Raw genomic sequence first — 20,390 nt, 5'->3', positions numbered from 1 at the left:
ACAGCCGATAGAACCACGCATCACAATGGCACTAGTCAGAAACAAATCACCTCACCCGATTGTTCACTTGAAATCATTGCCAACTCAAGATGGGGGGCACATTCACAGCTGGGCTTGAACTCTCGACTGGGACTCAAGTTCAGTTCATCTTACAGCAGTACGTCTACTCTGTAAGTGAGCTCCCACCTTGGCTGTCAACAACCCTCAGCTTTATAGTCACAAAAACACACACTAGAAGGTTTGAGAGTCTGCCCCCTCTACGCCAAGGAAACTTTCTGGAACTGGCCAGCTCCCAGGCAAGCATTCCACGGCAGGAAGGAGTTCACATGTTCACTCTACATTCTTGCATGTTCCAGCCTTTATCTTAACGAAGCATACGAAAGTCTTCCAGGGTACATTAAACAATCATTGAACATGATTAACCCAAACAACTTGCAAGCCTGTTTGTGCACGCAGAAAAAGCTCAAGCAAAGCAGAGTCAGAATTTAGGATGACATGAGGCCATGTCAAAGCCAGTAGTAAAAACGCCATAATTCTTCCCAATGTACAACACAATGCACATTTGTGTACCACTGCCTATAGCATCACATACTTCATCTCTCAATGTACAACACAGTCCACATTTGTGCACCACTGCTCATAACACTGCGCTTCGAGACCAAAAAGTATATTCCACACCTCTCTCTCTCTCATGCTTTTAAATGCACATCCCACACGTTCTGTTCTTGGCAAGGCTGTTCTACTGTGACAGCTCCCACTGTAAGATTGCAAGATTACAAGAACAAAACCTTCAATAGAAACAAGGCATATGCAGGACGTCGTACATTCAGGCTGGGATAAAATAACACACCGAAGTCAATTGAAATGATGGTAGTTAAAGGTCATCAATTGGTGTCAGACCACAAGAGTGCCTCTAGCACTACAACCGCTGGAGCTCTTGACCCTCAGGGTAGTCAGCCCAGCACTATATAAAGCATGCTCAGTGGCAAAATAATAGCCCCCGCAGCCCCTGCGGTGTGGGAGGTCGTAGTTCCAGAGGGCCACCTCCGGAACTTTGCATGGACGGCAGGCCCCTAGTCTGAGAGCTCCTGAATGGGTCTGGAGTGTGGGCGGGGCCTACATGTACTTTGCAGGGGGCCCACTGTCAATACATTTCTGGCCCCTGGGCTGTCATTTTATGTTTTCATTGGAGGCCCAGTTTTAAATACAGGCTGTCTGGGCTGGCAGAAGCCCTCTTAGTTACATATTTTTTGATTGGCCTGGCAGCTGTCCCAACTCCCTCTACCTGTGCATGCTTAATCATGTTCTACAAAGAATATTTACCACCCACCGGCAGCATGAGACTAGCGCCAGCTCCACTGAGCTGCATGTTAGTCTAGCAGTGCCAGATTTTTTTCCCTTAGTGTTATTGCACTTCGGCCCTGAGATAAACAAAGGTGTGCTGGTAACAGGTCTTCAGGTACAAGCATATCTCACATTTGTTTCATAATGTTGTCGCTTCATGTTACTTCAAACATAAACAATTACGTAGTGTTTGAAAAAACTCCTAGATCTTTATGATAGGCAAAAGTATTTTAACAAGTGTTTTTACCTTTCTATGTGTGATAATGCATTGCTGTGTGTGGCAGGGCATTTCATTATAACAATGCATGTATCAGACAAGTCAGGTACTATTTATGCAAACATGGAAGCACTCTTTTAAGGTATCTGTGTGACAGGCATGGAGCCAGGAAAACTAATATTCTGAATGAAATATTGTGTGTTCAAGATCACCATATTAAAATTAACCTTATTTAAAGTGCTATTCATGCTAACATTACAGAGATTTCCACTCTCTATTATGTGAGATCTCTATATTTCATATATTTTTCTGTAAGTCACAAGGTAATCTTACTTTGCACAAATCGCGTTTTCAAAGTAAATAAGAAAAGCAACAATTGTTTAGCATCCTGTGTGGCTCTGCAACATGTACCTGCTGACTGTTCTCCAGTAAGCGAGCCATTGTCTACTGAGTGATGGTGGGAGAAGATGCACAGGGAGTGGCACTTACTCTCTTTATAGAGAATCAATGGAGGAAAGAGTATAAAGAGAAGTGAAGATATGGGAGTGGTAACAGGCACACAGTATGATTGCTGAGAGGGGACTTTCTGGAGAGCCAGTATTCGACTGATGGCCAACACGTCTGATGCATGCGGGGATGGATACATGACTTAACATATTTACACAAGAGATTACTAACTGCTCCAATCCAGTCCAGGTTATTTTTGTTGGATTTGTAGAATTGTAGTTTTGATTAACCCATTATAAAACCATGACTACAAGCACCAGAAACTAAAGAAAACTATTGGAAGGGTTGAGCTATTTAGAAATTTGTGAACCAACGCATTGCCAAGGCCATATCTAAAATGAGGCACAGTTCAAAAATATCCAGGGCTCTGTGCTGCCTATGTTAACGAACAGCGAGACTGTTTCAAACCGCGACTTCTAATATGAAGAGAACTTTCAGTTCCATGCTTGAATAGCTCATTCAGCCCAGGTTTTTGGTTGCTTGGAGAGATTTGTAGTGCTGGTTCACCCGTTATAAAACTAGGATTACAAGTCCCAGGAATTCAACGGAAATACCAGGACTACATGAGCTACTCGTGCAAGGAACAGGTAAACTTGAGAGCTCTGCATAAAGGCATGACAGAAGCTCTTTTGAGACCTTGTTAAAACACTTCATATGGGGTCCCACTCATGGGCGGGATTTCATAAACTGCCTTGGGAGCGCAGCACGTGAGTGCACCCGCTTTCTGCTCCCCAGAACAGTTTGGTATTAAGGAAGATGCACAGATGCTTGTGCAGCCCCTTCTGTGATGCAGATAGTGCCAGTGCCCATGTAGCACGGGCACCATCCTAGAGCAGCAGTCCCTCATTTGCATGGTGACATGTCCCCTGCAAATAAGGGACACACTTTTCTTGTGCACCTCCACCATACAATCAACCCAAGTGCATAGGCAAAGTGGCTGGCAGGAGGAGTACTTACTGTGTACCACAGAGAAGTGGTTCACATATAGTGCACCCCCCCACCCCAGGGTACCTCTCTGGAGGGTGAAACGGGGGTCCCTTGGGCCACCCAGACATTCCCCTGAAGGTGGGGGCAGTCACTCACTCCTCTCGCCTGCAGGGGGACCTCTGCCCACCGAGAAGGTGCAGGCTAGGCCACATGCACAGTGAAAGGCAAACCGGCTGCTTCCAGTGTCATGTTAAGAATTCTCAGTGCCCTGGGCATGAGATATTTTCGGGCCCCAATTAAGATGAAATTACAATTTTATTACCTATTTTCTGCTAATTCAAGCCTAATCAATGGTAAACAGTATTGCATTATACTTTAACTCTCACACAAAAACAGCTGACAGTCTTTCCTAAGGCCCCAATAGTCCTAAAAATGTACGCTTGGTAGTGAAAGTCAGAAGTAGAGATAGGCAGAGAGAAGTTCTGACTGAAAGAGAGGGAGGAAGATCACTTTATCATGGAGGCCCTAGAAAAAGTGGGGGGCGTGGGCACTTTTTATATGCCTTAAAACGTCTCTGACTGCTTTAATCAGCTGGTCCATCTTTCACTAATGCGCTGCCTACACCGAAGTACAATTTTTAGGTTGCCATGGGGCAGTGCATTATCAGCAACAGTGCTCAATGTCCCTGTTTTAGTTCAGCACAGCGAGTGATTGTTGCACCACAGCAAAAACAGGGACAGTGCGCCCTTACGGTAAGATGACCCCTGTTTTCTTACATCAAACACCTCATTCTGAATAGAAAAAATGTTCCCCATGGAACGGAAGAAGCTCACAGTTTGTCATTTGCAGAGAGCAATAGCATCTGGTGCTAACCATTTTAGCAGCTGCCAGTAGGTGCCACATCATGATGAACCGCATGGCTTGCTTTTAGTATAACATTAAAACTTTTTGCAGCAGGCAGGTGGGGCCCTGAAAAGTGTGGCCCTGCTTCCTTCATATTAGTAAACTGTCTGCATTTTATCCAAATAACTTCTGCAGAGCTTCCAAGTTTCTAATGTCCATGTAGGAATAGCTCATCCAGTCCGAGCTTTTGGACTGCATTGTGGGAGTTGTTGCCATTATTTTATAATGTCATAAATAAAACTACAAATCCCAGAATGCAAACAAGTCATGCATGGACCTGGGAAACTTGAGAGCTCTGCTGATGCCCAATGCCGGGGCTGCCGCGGTGTTTTTATTTTTCTTCCCTATGAAGAACGGGATTTTCAGTTAGAATATTACCATCCTCCTTCACGCTAAGAGCCTGCCCTTGTATGGCATTTCATTAAATAAGGTCTTTCTTGTGTTCATTAAACGGTTTGTTTCCATAAAAAAATGCAATATTCATGTAGCATCAAAAATAAGTGTTAAAAATATATACAGCAGTTTTTCTGTAAACTGCAAACACATCCAAACCCGTCATGCATGACAAAACCATAGCTAGGGTACCGGGTCCACGCTACACTAGCTCGTCCAAGCAAGGTTTTTTATGTGCATCGTTGGCTTGTAGCATGGATTGTGGCTTTGGAAACCAGGATATCAAGTCCCAGAATGCAAAGAAGAAACAAGCATTTGTAATGCAATAGGTCTCGCATTTATACGAGTTTGAGCTATTGGCATTGTATATGACAATGCCTTTTATTTATGTTTTAAAAACCCACACATAAATAAAAGGCATTGCCATTTACAGTGCCAATAGCTCAAACTCTTAACAACTGCGAGACCTATTGCATTGCAAATGCTTGTTTTAGGATTATGTGTTTTGAGAGCTTTCAGTCATGGGTCACTATTGGGGACAGTAGCTGGGAGTGTTGACATGTATCCAGATTTCTCCTTCAACCACAATGTAAATTTGTGGGTGCGTCGAGGCGCTGAGCTGCAAAGGGGTGGTGCAGTATAAAACGTATACATAACACGTTAGCCCTTTGCATTGAATGAGCATATTAGCGCACATTATTAATCAGTTGTGCCAGCACTGTGAACACGCGTTTACGGGACCCCCGTTGGGGGTAGCTGTGCGCTTAATAAAATTCTGTTTATTATTATTATTATCTAGGGCGGCTATGTAGCGCTACTCACTCTCATGTAAATATGCTCTGTTAGGATCTTCGACATGAAGCCCGTTCCGGTGCCCACATTTGGCTCTCGAGATGCAGGCCGAGTGAGGGTAAAAAACATCAAAGCGCTTCGACGCTGCGAACATGTCTGCACAGAGACTCTGAGCCGATCCTGGGGGGAGGCCAGTTAGAAACACCGATGACAATGAATTGCGGACATCAAAGGCCAAAGGGTGGTTTTAACAGTAGTGACGGGGGAGGGACTGGGAGTGATTTGTGGACGGAGCAGGCATAGACGGGAGGGAGGAGGTGGGTAAAACTTTTAAACGTGCACACAAGCTAACTTGCCCTTTTCCGACGTAATAAGTATTTAACTATAAAGGAGAAGCACAATGTTTTTTAGCAGCCACAAAATCATAAGGGGAAACACGCTGCTGTTCAAATGCCACAAAAGCACGAGTGCTAAAGTGTAAAAATGACAAGCGCGCATAAAATTCTGTTTATTATTATTATTATCTAGGGCGGCTATGTAGCGCTACTCACTCTCATGTAAATATGCTCTGTTAGGATCTTCGACATGAAGCCCGTTCCGGTGCCCACATTTGGCTCTCGAGATGCAGGCCGAGTGAGGGTAAAAAACATCAAAGCGCTTCGACGCTGCGAACATGTCTGCACAGAGACTCTGAGCCGATCCTGGGGGGAGGCCAGTTAGAAACACCGATGACAATGAATTGCGGACATCAAAGGCCAAAGGGTGGTTTTAACAGTAGTGACGGGGGAGGGACTGGGAGTGATTTGTGGACGGAGCAGGCATAGACGGGAGGGAGGAGGTGGGTAAAACTTTTAAACGTGCACACAAGCTAACTTGCCCTTTTCCGACGTAAATAAGTATTTAACTATAAAGGAGAAGCACAATGTTTTTTAGCAGCCACAACATCATAAGGGGAAACACGCTGCTGTTCAAATGCCACAAAAGCACGAGTGCTAAAGTGTAAAAATGACAAGCGCGCACTGAAGTTTACGAGGAGGGAGTGGGGGCGGGCACAGTGCAAATGGTGTGCACTTTGATGTCCTCCGTGGCCGCGCGGCTCACTGAGGACATCAAAGGAAGTGATCAGGCAGTGCTTTTCAGGCTGCCAAATGGTGCGCGCGCCCGGCGCACATGCACTGTAGTTGGCGGCCTGAAAAGCACTGTTTGCACTTCCAAAACTCGCTTACTATAAGTCTCGCCAGAGGCAGCGCTAAAGCGCTGTCTCAGGCGAGACCTAAAAAACTGAACTGTCGCATGGAGTTGGGAAAACATGGCAGCTGATAGTATGATGTTATGTAACATAGTTCAATCAAACAGGTAACCTTCACTTAGGTACCCATGCGGGTTTCCAATGCTAAAAGTGCTACTCTGTAATGGGATACAATACATGAGCTCTTTCTTTACAAAACGTCGCTTTTGCCATAAACGGACCCTGTCTTTCGGCCCTACTTCCGCCGCTCGTTGAAATCTAGTTAGTCTACGTTTTACTCGTCAAACGCAGCGAGTGGGTAACCTGATAAAATAAAGTGTTACATGCATTGACAGTATCTTTCTTTAAAAGAGTTTCTTTCTTTCGTTTGCCGACCGAAAACACCGGAAACTGCCACTTTCACTTTCTGTACCGCCAAACTGCTTACAAACCGATTCTTGCTTGGCACCTGCGAACACAAATGCAAGCTAAACATGCGGAAGGGTCAGTATTTGTAGTGTCAGGAATTTGCCTGTCATGTTTTCAACAACTGTGAGGTTAATGAACTTCAAATATTGACCCCAAACACTGAGAGATTTCCCAAATACTGCCCTTTCCGCCCCACCCCCTGTAAACATACCTCTTGGGGGTGTAACCTAGCAGCACCCACTTAAAACAGCCATTTGGCTCGTGGAAGTTTTGTTGTTACCCCCGCCCTCCTTCGGGTTTACCTCAATATATGGTGCTGCGTCAGTCAGCGCATCTTCCAAAGCCGAGTCTGCACCAAGCGTCCGTGTGAGGAGATTGACTCCTGACCAACCCAATGTACGCGGCCTACTGGAGACAGCTTTAAGTGGAATGAAGTGACCCTTCTGGGAAGAAGGACAGCGTTATTTTTGGACCATATTTTTCACGTGTTTTTATTTCATCTGAGCAGCCATGGCGCCGATAGTAGCAGGCAAGACCATTGAGGCTGCTGTGACTGACATGGGCGGGCAGCTTGGGTAAGTAATGGGTGCTAAGTATGCATTAGAGCATTGGCCTGTATTAGATTGTTATACATTGATTTATTTATCAATGTTCCCTTAATTACATGTATTCTTGTAAAAAAAAAGTAACTGGCCTGCACAGGCATTGAAAGTGAAAAATCGATCATGTTGAAGATTTGTAGGCTCAGAGTTACTAGTGCTTGCATCGGCCTTAAACTGCTTGTGTTCTTGGGCAATTCACTTTATATGACTCTGACTGTGGGATTCCTTTTAAACACATCTTGCAGTGCCCTCTTGTAAACCTACAGGTCAAAGGGCCAGCTCTGCATTTCGCCCAACTGGAAGATATTAAATAAGTACTATTGAAACGGGCATTAATGCAACTAGTTTTGTACCAAGATTAAATGCAGTTTGGAGTATACATTATAACCATTATGTAATTGGTATTTGCTATGGGTGAGTGAGTGGGTGCACCAGTGGTGTATGGGTGAGTGAGTGTCCCTGAGAGTGGCTTTATGGGTGGGTGAGTGTCTGTGTGATTGGCTCTATTGGTGGGTGGGTGATTGCATGAGTGGCTCTATGGGTGAGTAACTTGGTGAGTAAGTGGGTGCGTGGGTAAGTGGCTGTTTCAGTGGGTGTCTCGGTAAGTGAAGGGGTGTGTGAGTGGCTGTATTGCACAGTAAGTGTCTGTGTGAGTGGTTGTATAGGTGAGCGAGTGGGCATGTGAGTGCTTGCATAGATGTGTGAATGGGTATGTAAGTGTTTGTGTGGGCGAGTGAGTGGGTGTGTGAGTGGTTGTATGGGTCCGTGAATGGGTATGTGAGTGGTTGTGTGAGTTGGTGCGTGAGAGGTTCTACAGAGGTGTGAGTGTGTTTGTGTGAGTGGTTCCGTGTATGATGTCATTAATGATGACATCTTAGATGTCATCAGTGATGTCAATGACCATCTCATGAGTGATGTAACATGTGAGGTCATAAGTAGTGTATTGCAGGGGCGTAAGTTATAGTTAGTCCAAGTTACTATAACTGCTGAATTTCGATTGTTTAGTATGAGTGAAAGCTGAGTTTAACTATAATGTCTCTGTAACCTTTGTTTTATTCAGTGAATTTGTAATGTTTTATTTAAATTCTGTTTTCTAACTATAACGTCTCTGTAACCTTTGTTTTTTCCGTGAATTTCTAAGGTTTTTGTAATGTTGTTTCCTAACTATAATGTCCCTGTAACCTCTTCTTCTTTTTTTTTTTTTTTTTTTTTTAAAGTGAATTTCCGAAGTTTGTTTACATTTTATTTCCCAACTGTAACCTGTAATCCTTGAGAGTGAGTGTGTGCATGAGTTTCTGAGTGGTTCTGTTAGTGGGAGCATGAATGCCTGAGTGCATCTGTGAGTGGGTGCATCAGTGTCTGAGTCAGTCTGAGTATGTGTGATTGTGTCTGAGTAGGTCTGTGAGAGGGTGTGTGAATGGATCCATGAGTGGGTGTGCGAGTGTCCAAGTGGGTTTGTCAGTGGGTGTGTGAATGACTGGGTGTGTGAATGGGTGTCTAAGTGTCTGTGTGGGTATGTAAGTCGCTGTGTGAGTGACTGGGCCACAAAAGTACCACACCTGACCCTTTAGCTAATAAAAGTCAACAGTTTTGCACAAAATATCTAATAAAGTGGAGCACTTTCTTCTGGTTAATTAGAAACTGCTATCTTGTCAGGTAATTGTCCAGTGCGTATTCTAAACTACATCTGTGTAATGGCCCACGGAGAAAGGTCTTAAGTGACCTTGTGTGCATTTTGGCAATGTGATTGTTCGTTTTTATCTAGAAATATGTGATAACATGAATCCTCCTATAGAGAGGACAACAAGACTACAAAGAGGTAAATCGCCACCAAACAAGGGTACTTCCTCCTAGCTATATGAAGTAAGTGCTTCTTTGTTTGGTGAATATGTTCTCCTATTCCTCGGAATGAAAAACACGTCATCAAAATCAGCGGAAAACACACTGGAGGGCCTTTAGGTAAGCTGTCCTTCATCCTGGCAAAAGGCAAGAAGACCGTTGCATACAACGAAGGTGGATGGGGCCAAACACTAAGTGGGTGTTTGAGTGGGACCAAACATTTGCATACATGTAGTAGTTTAAAGGGGAAACCATGGGCTCTGCTCTCACTAGGACAGGACAACAAAGAACCCACTTGTCACAGTCACGTACAGCTTGTGCTCCAAAAGATCAATGAAGCAGTCAGGTCCACGAAGGATTTCACATCATTTTTCAATATGGAATTGCTGAGAAAATCCACTTGCTCTGTCTTTGTCAAGCCCAGGAGAAAGGATTATTTGTCCTTTACAGAAGTGGAGCTTCAATGGGTGCACCTGCGATGTTTACATTTGTAAGTGCCTCCCTTTGAGGTTTGATTTGTGTGAGATGAGCTTAAGGGCCAAAAATGCCTTGCAAAACCTTAATGGGGAGGGGGACCGTGTGGCTCCTGTCCCTGGGCCTATTGGGACCCTCGGGACCCTATCCCCTAGGGCCTGGCTTTAATTTAATGGGGAGGGGGGCCACACGGCTCCCCTTCCCTGGCCGATTTCAGCCACAGGATCCCCACCCCTTAATCCTCGTCACAAACAAATGGGGGAGGGAAGCCATGCACCCCTCCTCCCCTAGCTGATTTCGGCCTCAGGCACCCCATCCACTGGGGTCTGACTGTGTGTCCCTGGGTGCTCTGGTCCCACCCAGGGCACCCAGTGTGTAGGATGGGGACTGTCGAGGGTACCTCAGGGTCCCTGCAGTCCCATCCAGCTCCCCGCCTCCTATTGGAGCCAGCATTGCTCTTGCACTTGCACTCAGGTGGCTGCTAGAAATACAGCTCTTTGTGTGCAAGAGCGATCATTTCATCACTCTCCCTGCCTGGATATGTGTAGAGGGAAAGAGATGAAACCTCTGCTTCCAGCAAGTGAGAGCATTTTGACAGATTCTGTTTGCTGGAAGTGGAGTGTTTGCTTTTGACAAGCAAAAGCAAACAGCTATGTCCCAGGGTGGGTACCTCTGGACATAGCAGGAAAACCGCCCTGGGGGGTGGCAAACCCCAGGGCCCTATAAGGCTCCAGGAAGGGGGGTTTCACAGCCCCTTCCTTTTTGTGCCCAGCCCCAGGGAGGTGGTGGTCCCTGGCCGTATATGGCCAAGGAGGGGACCACATGGCCCTTCTCCTTCATTTAAAAAAAAAAAATATTTGGACATGGGGGTCCCCCAGCCTGGGGTAGTCCACGTGTCTCTCCTATTTTTCAAAATGTAGCCCAGGGAGGATGTGGTCCACGAGTAGGGGGGCCCAGGTGCCTCCCTCCATGTTTTTCAATGTGCTGCATGCCCACAGGAAGTGACCCACTCGGTGGCTACATTAAAAACAAGCAAGAGAGACTGTTCTTGTTATTAAAAAAAAATGTATATATTTCGAAATATTTCAGAAAAATTACAGTGAATTTAAAAATAATGCTCTTTTGCCCTGGTGGGGTACCTCTACGACCCCTAGACCAAGGCTAGAGGGTTGGGGTATTCCTACCCTGCCCCCTTTTATTTCTTTTTTTGCATATGTTTTTAGGACTCAGCTGATGTGAGTGGGCGCATGAATCTCTGAGTGGGAGCAAGAGTGTCATAGTGGGTCTGTGAGAGTGTGTGTGAATCTCTTAGTGGGTTTGTTAATGGGTGCATGAGCCTCTGAGTGGGTCTGTGAGTGGCTGCATGAGTGTCTAAGTGGGTCTGTGAGTGAGTGCATGAGTCTGAGTGGGTCTGGGAGTGTGTGCATAAGTATCTGAGTGAGTGTCTGGGTGTTTTTTAAAATAGTTTTCAGCTGAATTTGCGAATCTGAAGTTACACTTGGGGCCTTGCTGAGCGTCGCAACGGATTTGTGAATGTTAACGCATGAAAGAAAAAAATCTGGGCATTTTCTTCCCACCTCGGGGCCCACACAGACCCCTATATTGCTCCCAGTGGGTCAGGGTACCACTACCCTTTTCCACAAAATGTAATATCTTATTTGCTGCTGGGGACTATTTTCTGGTGTGTAAAATGGCAGCCACAACTTTCTACTCAGGTTGCGGCCAGCCAATCCCAGTTCTGCTGTTGGCGTGTGGATTTGCAAAGCGCCGCAAAAGATTTTTGAAGGGTCTGCGCCGCTAGATATACACATTTATTTTCTTTTAATATCTTAAAAACTGCTGAATGGATTTACACCAAATCACAAAAAGGGCAGTTTCTGGACCAAGTGCTAGCTTTCTGCCAAGTTCGGTTTAATTCCGCTCAGCGGTTCGGACTGCAGTCATGGTCTAAAATCTCTATGGAAATTAACATGGGTAACACACTTTTTTTTTTTTTTTTTTTACCCCTCCCCTTTTTTAGGTCTCGCCTGAACCAGCGCTTGCGCTGGTCTGGCGAGACTTAAAGTAAGGGCTTCAAAAAATGCTACCGCCGGCCACATCTTGCAGTGCATGGTCGCGGGCGCGCGCTTGAGCAGAGGTGCCATATGGCGTGATTACTGCTGCGCACGCACCACTCGCACACATGCACTGCAAGCTGTGGTTGGCGGTAGCATTTTTCCCCCGTGAACCGGCGGTTAACTTCTTTGTTTTTAATCCTACATCTGAACGTGTGCATTTGTGTGTGCCTAAATCCTCGAACCTCTAATTCTCCAAACCATTAGTGAGAAATCTGTTCACCTTACATGGCTCTTTGATAATAACTTTCATCGTCCTTCTGAAGCATACTTGCAATATTAAAAAAAAAAAAAGGGAGCTTTTTCTGATGCCATTTATTTTGTGTGGGTTTTGGAAAAAATAGCCGTGTGCACATTCTTTTCACCGCAAGCGTTTAAACAATATTGAGTCTATTTTTGCTCTTGTAAACTTCGATTAGTTTGAACACCCCATCAGAACACACTGCACAATAAGCTCTTTTTATAAATCAATTCACAGGTGTTATTGAAAACTTGCGAAAATTGCACTTTAGGTCTGACTCGAGAATGAACTTTAATTGAATTTAATCGGATAGACCTCTCTGTTCCTGACGTGTTGCCCTCGACAGTATTTCAGCGTCCACAATTGTCCAGCACGCAGTGTGTTGGTTGTACTGCTGTTCTTGAGTTGTTTTTCATTGGCTCAAAGCTTGTTGGAATCACAGTTAAATAATTTGTTACAATGTGCTGCTGTGTACCTTTTGTTATTGTTCTGTACGGCCTCCGCTTGACGGATCACCCTGAAACTTTCAATGCGCAAAAAGGCAGTGGTGCACTTTTTGGGAAACATTTTGTGAAGCTTCGTCAAACAGCATCAAAGTTGTAGGCAAGTCAAAAAATCTTTATCTATGGAAACTAGGTCCTAAATATAACTACCTACCGGTGACCACCAGTAAGATATATAATATTCAAATTCAACAAATAACACAGAGGTAAGGAAGTTCCCAAGACCTTTATTTTTCTCAAACCAGCAAATGCCTTCCAGGATTCTTATCGCCTGACGTGTTTTGAAGCATTCCACTTCTTATTCAAAGGCAAAGCAGGTGGATTTACAGCGCTGTTGACACATTCCTCTTTGTATTCTCTCGTGATTGCTGATTGACCTATAGTAGGACTCCTTTAGTAAGTGAGTTCACAGTGCATCATGGTCTTGATAGTATGCGTCAATTACTTGTGTTCCCCTCAGTGGGTCCCGTAAAAACTACCATTATTAATGCAATTATTTAACCCACAGTGGGCCTTGGGCAGCATTCCGGTTACCCTTTTGATGAAATCTGTTGTGCCGGTGAGGTACTGCAAGGTTCCCAGCACTTCCCGCCCCACACTACAGTTACGTGGTGGTACAGTCCTTCACCGCCGGAGCAGCCTCGTAAACTTTTTCCAAAAAATTGCTCGGAGGCAAGGACGCACTCGACGAACAGATGGTGTGTGTATATATATAATCTCCTTACACATTTTGATCTGAAAACTCTCGGCACGCTCCGCAGCTGGTGCTGGCGTTGGGGCTTGACTGCTCGCCCTAAGAGCAATGGTAAACAAAGAGACGCCGCACTCCGTGAACTTGAGTATAAGTATTTATTCAAGTTTTACAATTGTCCCACCAATGCTTTTCGACCACCCAAGTCCTTGTCATGGTAGAGGAGTCCTTTTTCTTACTCCTTATATACTGTTCACATATCTGCCAATTAGGAGGCATTATGGGAGATGTAGTATTTACTTTAAAACAATTATAACAGACTTGGTTTATGCATCCTCTAATACTTCATTTGTAAATGCTATCACTACCATACTATTAAAATCATCATGTCGATGAACTATCTGTATAGTACCTTCATTTATTACAAGAAGTGTGAGTTTGTGTGTAGTTTTCATCATGCGTCCAGTATAGTAACAATGTCATGGCATGTTGTTTAGTGCCACATATCCACCCGTGTCATGTTGCATGGCCTAGTACCACATGCCTCATCTCTGTGTGTCTATGACTGAACTTGCACTATTGTGTTGGTCTAGTACCAATATCGACCATCTCACTTCTATACATGTTGTACAACAGTGTCTGCTTATCAATATAAATATTTGGAATTGCAATTACATCTCAAATGTGTCAACACCTTTCTTAGTATAACTTCAATGTCTCATAACATTGTCATAACCACTGATAATCAGTGTTGTAGATGCACATAAGGTTCTTCATAGTTGTTTAGGCCATTAGGCATCTTTGTTTTCAGTCTGATTATATATTTGGATATAAGATATATTATTTTTTTTAGTCCTGTTGCCACCTTATTCTCTTGGTGAGATCATGTCTACTCCATAATATCTCATTGTCCTAAAATTGTTTTCCTGACATTGTGCTGTTTGTTTTGCTGTTGCATACATTGGGTCGCAATGTTTTACTGCTCTTATATGTTCCAATATTATTATTTTTTTTTTTTAGCAAGCATGTTGTGCTTTCCATGTAGCAGAAACCACAAGCCCATTCAATTACGTAGACTACATATTGTGTACAGCATGTTATTTTCTTTTGGATCTTAACTGTTTTGTGGTCTCTGTCCATGATGGTTTGCATATTTATGCCAATCTTGCATGCTCTACAGCGGTTTCATTTGATGAATTCACTCTGTCGCTCTTCTAACCAATTCTTTGGTCGATTGTCCTGAAAGTGATTCTTTACAAATTGATCTTTTAATGATTTGGGGTTTTCTGTAAGTCACCTGAGGATGTTTGCACAAGAGTCCCAATATCAGGATCTTTAGATATTAGATGACAGTGCTTTCGTACAATATTCATGATTTTAGTACTCTTTGCTATATGTTAGTACCAAGCTAGGCGTTTCTTGGTCTTTTTATTGCTACTTGCTTCTCTCTACGAGCTATCAATGTTTCAGTGTGTGGTTTCAATCTCACTTTCTGTAGGCTCTTTTGCAGATATCTTTGTCAAATTTGATGCGCCAAGCCCTTCTGTGCCTGCTCCAGAGAATTTCCAATTTTCTAGTGATGATCCTGTTCCACTAGAATATTCTGTTTTACCGGTAACCATGAGGATTGAGAGCTCACATTCTAATTGTGCCCTTGGCCCAAATAGTATCCCTCAAGTTCTCCTTAAAAAATATATATCACTTTGAGTTAATATTTTGGCTGTGATGTTTAATTTCATGTTGGCCTCTAGGGTTATTCCAAGCAGCTGCTAAGACTCAAGCATCCACCTTATTTTTAAAGGAGGAATTGTTATATGTTTTCTTTTTGTCTGTTTATGGTTTTTGTTAACTAATAAACTAAATACGACTGAATGGATTTACTCCAAATTACAAAAAGGGCTCTTTCTGGACCAACAGCTATCATTCTGCCAAATTTGGTGTAATTCCATTCAGTGGTTCAGGCTGTAGCCGTGTCTAAAATCCCTATAGGAAATTGCATGGAGGAAATGCATTTTGGGCCCCCCTTTTTCTCAGACCCAACTTGAAGAATCCCCACAGCAGCTGAAGTCATTGGCGTACTCGTTTTTTAAAATTTGGTGAAGATTCATGAGACGCAGTCTAAGTTACTGGCAGAACAAAAAACGCTTTGTCTATGAAAACTAGGTCCTTACTATAACTACTCAGTTAGTAGATTATATGTGTGTGTAAATATACATATGTGTGTGTGTGTGTGTGTGTGTGTGTAAATAAATGTGTTTATACACACCACATTATATATATATATATTATGAAAATGCAACTTAGAAGGGTTTTCTTTTCTGATATCCTTTATAATATAGCCCCCCCTCCCCACCCCCCTGAGCTCAGTCTAAAGTTTGTTTGCATTCAGAGGACTACCCACGCTAAGAGAGCAATGTAGAATTCTGTCCAAAAAGACCGTTAATGGCAGTAATGAAGGGTAACTCTGAATAATCGGGTAATTTTTGTATTGGTGAAATGTAGCATAAAATAGTGCATTACTTGGCTAGTTCTAGAAATGTATGCAATACTGATACTGCAACTTGATCCCATTACAGTACTCCTTTTAATATGGTCATCCAAATGCTATTTCATTATATTGAGTTTTAATTTATGTGTACACCGAGAAAATACATACTGGTACTGCACACCTCATTTATATGAGCCACAAGGTATTCGCTGTAATAGGATCTTAAAGTGTGCCCATTTGGCTGAAGAAAACCCACAACCCTCTGTTGAAAACTGTGTCTATTATTTATGCCACAATTATTCCTGTTTTTCTTTGCAGAAATGGTCTTGTCCACATTAGAAACCCTCACTTGGATTTGATGCCTGAGGACATTCTTTATCATTTTAGTCTGGGAACAAAAACACATAACCTGCCTGCCATGTTTAGTGATGTCAAGGTAAATGAATATGCTGCTTTGCGCTTTTACTTAATTTGATTAATGTATTTACTTGTTGCATTTTTCAGCCACTATAACATTCATTGAGAAGCATTGCTGTGATCCAGAGATCCAGGGAGACAAATTCCATGATTGAGGACAATGGCTTCTTTCATGGTGGCTAGAATGATAATGATGTCGCCTAACTTACCTTTGACTGCCTTACAAAAAGAGTAAAAAAATAATCAAAGCTAAACCCCTTGGGAAACTGATTGGAGGCCAATGTCCTACCTCTTGGCCTTCAAGTAGACCACTATCTATTCTGTAATGTTTATGGACAATGGGAAATTTCATCAAGGGGCTCTTCTATATCATCAATACCTACTAACACTTGGTATAGACACCACATCAGCAGAGACATAGCACCAACAAATAGAGATTACTGAATTCAGGAAAAAGGCCTTCAAAAATATCCCATTCCTCAATTCAAGAAACAACCCTATAAAATCCAGAAAAATATCTAGGATTTTACTATTATATTGCTAACTTGCAAATGAACAACTTTAAAAGAAATCTATTGTTTTTATTGCAGAACAACCAAGTACTTTTATTATTACATACCATATTTCCTCGTCTTCTGCTTAACTCCCACTCCCTAGTTGTTTTACCTTCATACATAGTTCTACAGTAGTGATGTAGATCCACACTATCGGGGCTTAGGAGCCTCACCTGGTTCTGATAGGGTACTAAAGAAGGTTTGGCAAGGGGTATGACACCATTGTAGCCCCCTGACAGGAATGACTTTAAAGAAGTAGCTGAAAAAAGTCATCTGGACTGAGGAGTAACAGAAGGCTTTTGACACGCTGAAAGAGGCTGTGTACAGCACCTGTTCTCAAGGCACCAATTTTAGCAAGGAGTTTGTGGTTCAAACAGATGCTTGTGAATATGAAATTGGGGTAGTGTTATCACAGCTAAATGATGAGCGTCAGGATCAGACAGTTTCTTTTATTAGCAGGGGACAACTCCCCAAAGAGCAGTGTAGGACTGCCATGGAGAGGGAAGCCTTTGTTGTGGTTATTTCAGTGAAGAAGCTGAGACCCTACTTCTTTAGGACTCACTTCAGGGATCAAACGGACCACAGGACTCTTAGATGACTCCTGCATATGAGCGAAGAAACCTACAAACTGTTAAGATGGTCCATCTCCCTACAGAATATAGACTTTACAGTGGAGCACAGACCTGGGACTGACCATGCCAATTCGGAGGTCCTTTTGAGGTTCCTCTGTTTAGATGATAGCTGGCAAAGGAATGGCTGAGTTGCTCCTTCACTTGGAGGGCATGTAGGGAAATGCCTCTTTTTGGATGGTCACCCCCATTTTTTCTGGACCAATACTAACCGTTTTTTTAACTCTGTACACTGGGTCACTGCTAACCAGGCCCCTGTGCATGTGCTCAGACCCCTAGAACATGTCACAATTGGCTTCACTCCTGATTGCCATACTTAACTTACCTATAACTCAACAGCATATGGTACAAATGTGTACCGTGTACCCAGGGCTTGTAAGTTACATGTCACCAGAGGACTGCAGGGCATATTGTGCCACCACTAAAATGACTATGCAGAGCATATATTCAGGCCTGCCCCATGAAGCTAAAAGCGTGCAGTTTTAAAACTGACAGTTTAACCTTGCAAAATAAACCTTTTGTCATTCCTAAACTTTTTTTTTTTTTTTTTAATCATGTGCCACTCATATGGCAGCCCTTAAAATGACCATGGGGCAGGAAGAATAGCATGTGTACTTATATGCGACAGCAGTGAAAAATATCCAAAAGCGTGCTCTCCCATAGAAAAGTACTGGGTTACATTATAAAACCTTATAATAGTAATTCAACATCCAACCTAATGGTCAAGTCTGATTATTATCACAATTTTGAAAATTGCACTTTTAGTAATGTGTCATTTTTCTGCTTAAGCCAAATGCACCTTCCTGAGCTTCGAAGGAGGCCTACCCTGTCACTGGTAGATGTAGCTCACATCCTGGCCTATGTTTTCATAGCCAGTTTGTCTCCAGTTTGTCTCCAAATTTAGATTTAAATAGCAACTTAAAAGAGTAAATTGGCCCCAGGAGATGGGTTCTCCCCAGTGCTGAATTTGTAAAATATGAAGTGCAGGTGCTCAAATGTTTGTCGGAGGCCACGCCCACTTTTTTCTGGCTCCACCCACTTACTCTTTTAGCTCCACCCACATCTTCAACTGTCACTGAGAAAAGTCAAATATAATACCCGATCTGAATTTCAGAAAGGGAGCCTTCCTCATAGTGAGGTTTTGATAAGAGGTTCCCCGTAAACCATTTTGAAAAAGATTAAAGCAAAAGTGCATTTAAAGAACAATTTTGGAATAAATTAGCTAAAACCACTAATGCATTGAAAAGGGAAAATATCAGTGCTCTGTGTGCTGATTTGGGGAAAGGACAATACTGGGGGTAGGGCATGCCATTTTTAACAGAGTCTATGAGTTCAAAGATACAACTGTGACATAGCTTAAGTTATGTGACAAAATGTTGTGAAAACACTAGTCCAAACAGATAAACTGAATAAAATCATGCAATACACTTGAATAAGTCAGCCACTGTCACTTTCAGTGGCCGAAGGGGTATTGGGTTAATCAGTATAGTAGAGTATTCCGTTAAAGCGATTACTTTTAGAGAAACAAAAAAAAAAAAAGGATGATTACCAATTGGGCTTGTTACTATAACTTACTCCCCTGGAGCTATATGTGCATTTATTAGACATTCAGAATAGTAAACAAAAAAACATGAAACTATGTAGTTCTGTATGACACAGACCACACAGAGATCATAAAAGAAGCATATGTTCAAAATATGACTTTTTAATTAAAGATTTGTATATTAACATAAAGCAAAGAAAAATTTGATCCAAAAAGTCCTTGAGGTACCTAGGCCAAAGGAATAGGTAGTGGCTGGGCAGTTTGAATTTGACCTTCTCTTAAATAAGTCATACCTATTATTAGTGAAAAATGACAATAGTGCCATACAAAATGTAATTATATAAAGACAAAATAACTAAAAATAAAATATATAAATACAAATAAATACATGTTCTAAAATGAAAAATGAAAAACCAAGTTGTCTTATAAAAACAAAATAAATAAAATATATTAAATAGAACAATAAATAGAACATCCAAAGAAGGAAGACACATAAATATAACAAAATATTAAATAAATTGACACTGTCAACAAAGTGTTCTAAATGCAAATAAATAACCTATATAAACTAGAACAATTAAATATCCAAACACAGTAAAGCCTAACTTTTCCAAAACATTGCAATGACACATTTTTTCAGTTGGAATGGGCTACATCTATTTTTCTATAAAAGCCCAGAAACAGTCTAAATTGCTAGTGCATTCCAAGTCTTCCTCTTTCATTGCTTTACTCCTAGTGTCAACCCTGGCAAGTTTTGTTAGACCAGCCCCCTTACGGTGTGTAGCAAGCGAGCGCAGCAAGTATAATGACTGCTAGAGGTGTTTGCATGGAGGGAATTCTCCCTTCAAGAACATTTTGTAAAAAGAAAATCCAATGGTGTACAACACATTTTCCATTAAATATTTAGCTGTATTAACTTTCAAAGCAAAGTAAATCGTAAATGATGACCTGACATAAGCACCCAGGCCAGAAAGCATGGAAATCTCACACATAAGTACTCAGACAAGGAAGCATGGAAACGTCATACCCAATCCAGAAAGCATGGAAATGTCACACAAGCATCCATGCGATAAACCATGGAAATGTGTGTGTCACACATAAGCATCCATTCCAGGCCATAAACCGTGGAAATGTCACACATAAGCACCCATGCCAGAAAGCATGGAAATCTCACACATAAATACTCAGACAAGGAAGCATGGAAACGTCACACAAAGGCCCCCAGGACAGAAATCATGGAAACGTCACACAAAGGCCCCAGGCCAGAAATCATGGAAACGTCACACAAAGGCCCCAGGCCAGAAATCATGGAAACGTCACAAGGCACCCAGGCCAGAAAGCATGAAAATGTTAAAGAAAGGCACTCAAGCCATTAGCCATGTCCTTCTACATTTCAGAAAATAGAAGGCCCAAAAACATTGTTTTTTATCTCAATGGTTTGCCCTATGATATTTAATGTATTTCTATTTTGTGGAATTACTTCAAAAGTGGCAACACATCGCAGTTTTCATTGTGTTCTAATCTAAAACTTTTGCTGACTGAGTGACCTATATAT

The 20,390-nt window shown here is 42.5% G+C and overlaps 1 protein-coding gene across 2 annotated transcripts in view; it reads left to right on the top strand.

The window, feature by feature from the left end:
* The first annotated feature begins 7,074 nt into the window (after positions 1 to 7,074).
* Positions 7,075 to 20,390, top strand: part of UPP2 (uridine phosphorylase 2) — a 120,569-nt gene continuing 107,253 nt past the window's right edge. The window contains exons 1-2 of one of the 2 annotated variants that reach the window (XM_085646413.1): positions 7,075 to 7,315; positions 16,011 to 16,128. In XM_085646413.1, the coding sequence (XP_085502539.1) occupies positions 7,251 to 7,315; positions 16,011 to 16,128 (183 nt within the window). In that variant the 5' untranslated portion in view covers positions 7,075 to 7,250. The remainder of the gene's footprint in view (positions 7,316 to 16,010; positions 16,129 to 20,390) is intronic. The other variant, XM_085646414.1, reaches the window with a different exon arrangement.

Source organism: Triturus cristatus, chromosome 3_1 (assembly GCF_964204655.1).
Source record: "Triturus cristatus chromosome 3_1, aTriCri1.1, whole genome shotgun sequence".
In the NCBI taxonomy this organism is placed as follows: domain Eukaryota; kingdom Metazoa; phylum Chordata; class Amphibia; order Caudata; family Salamandridae; genus Triturus; species Triturus cristatus.
The sequence above is the reverse complement of the archived record's forward strand: the minus strand, read 5'-3'. Positions and strand labels throughout refer to the sequence as shown.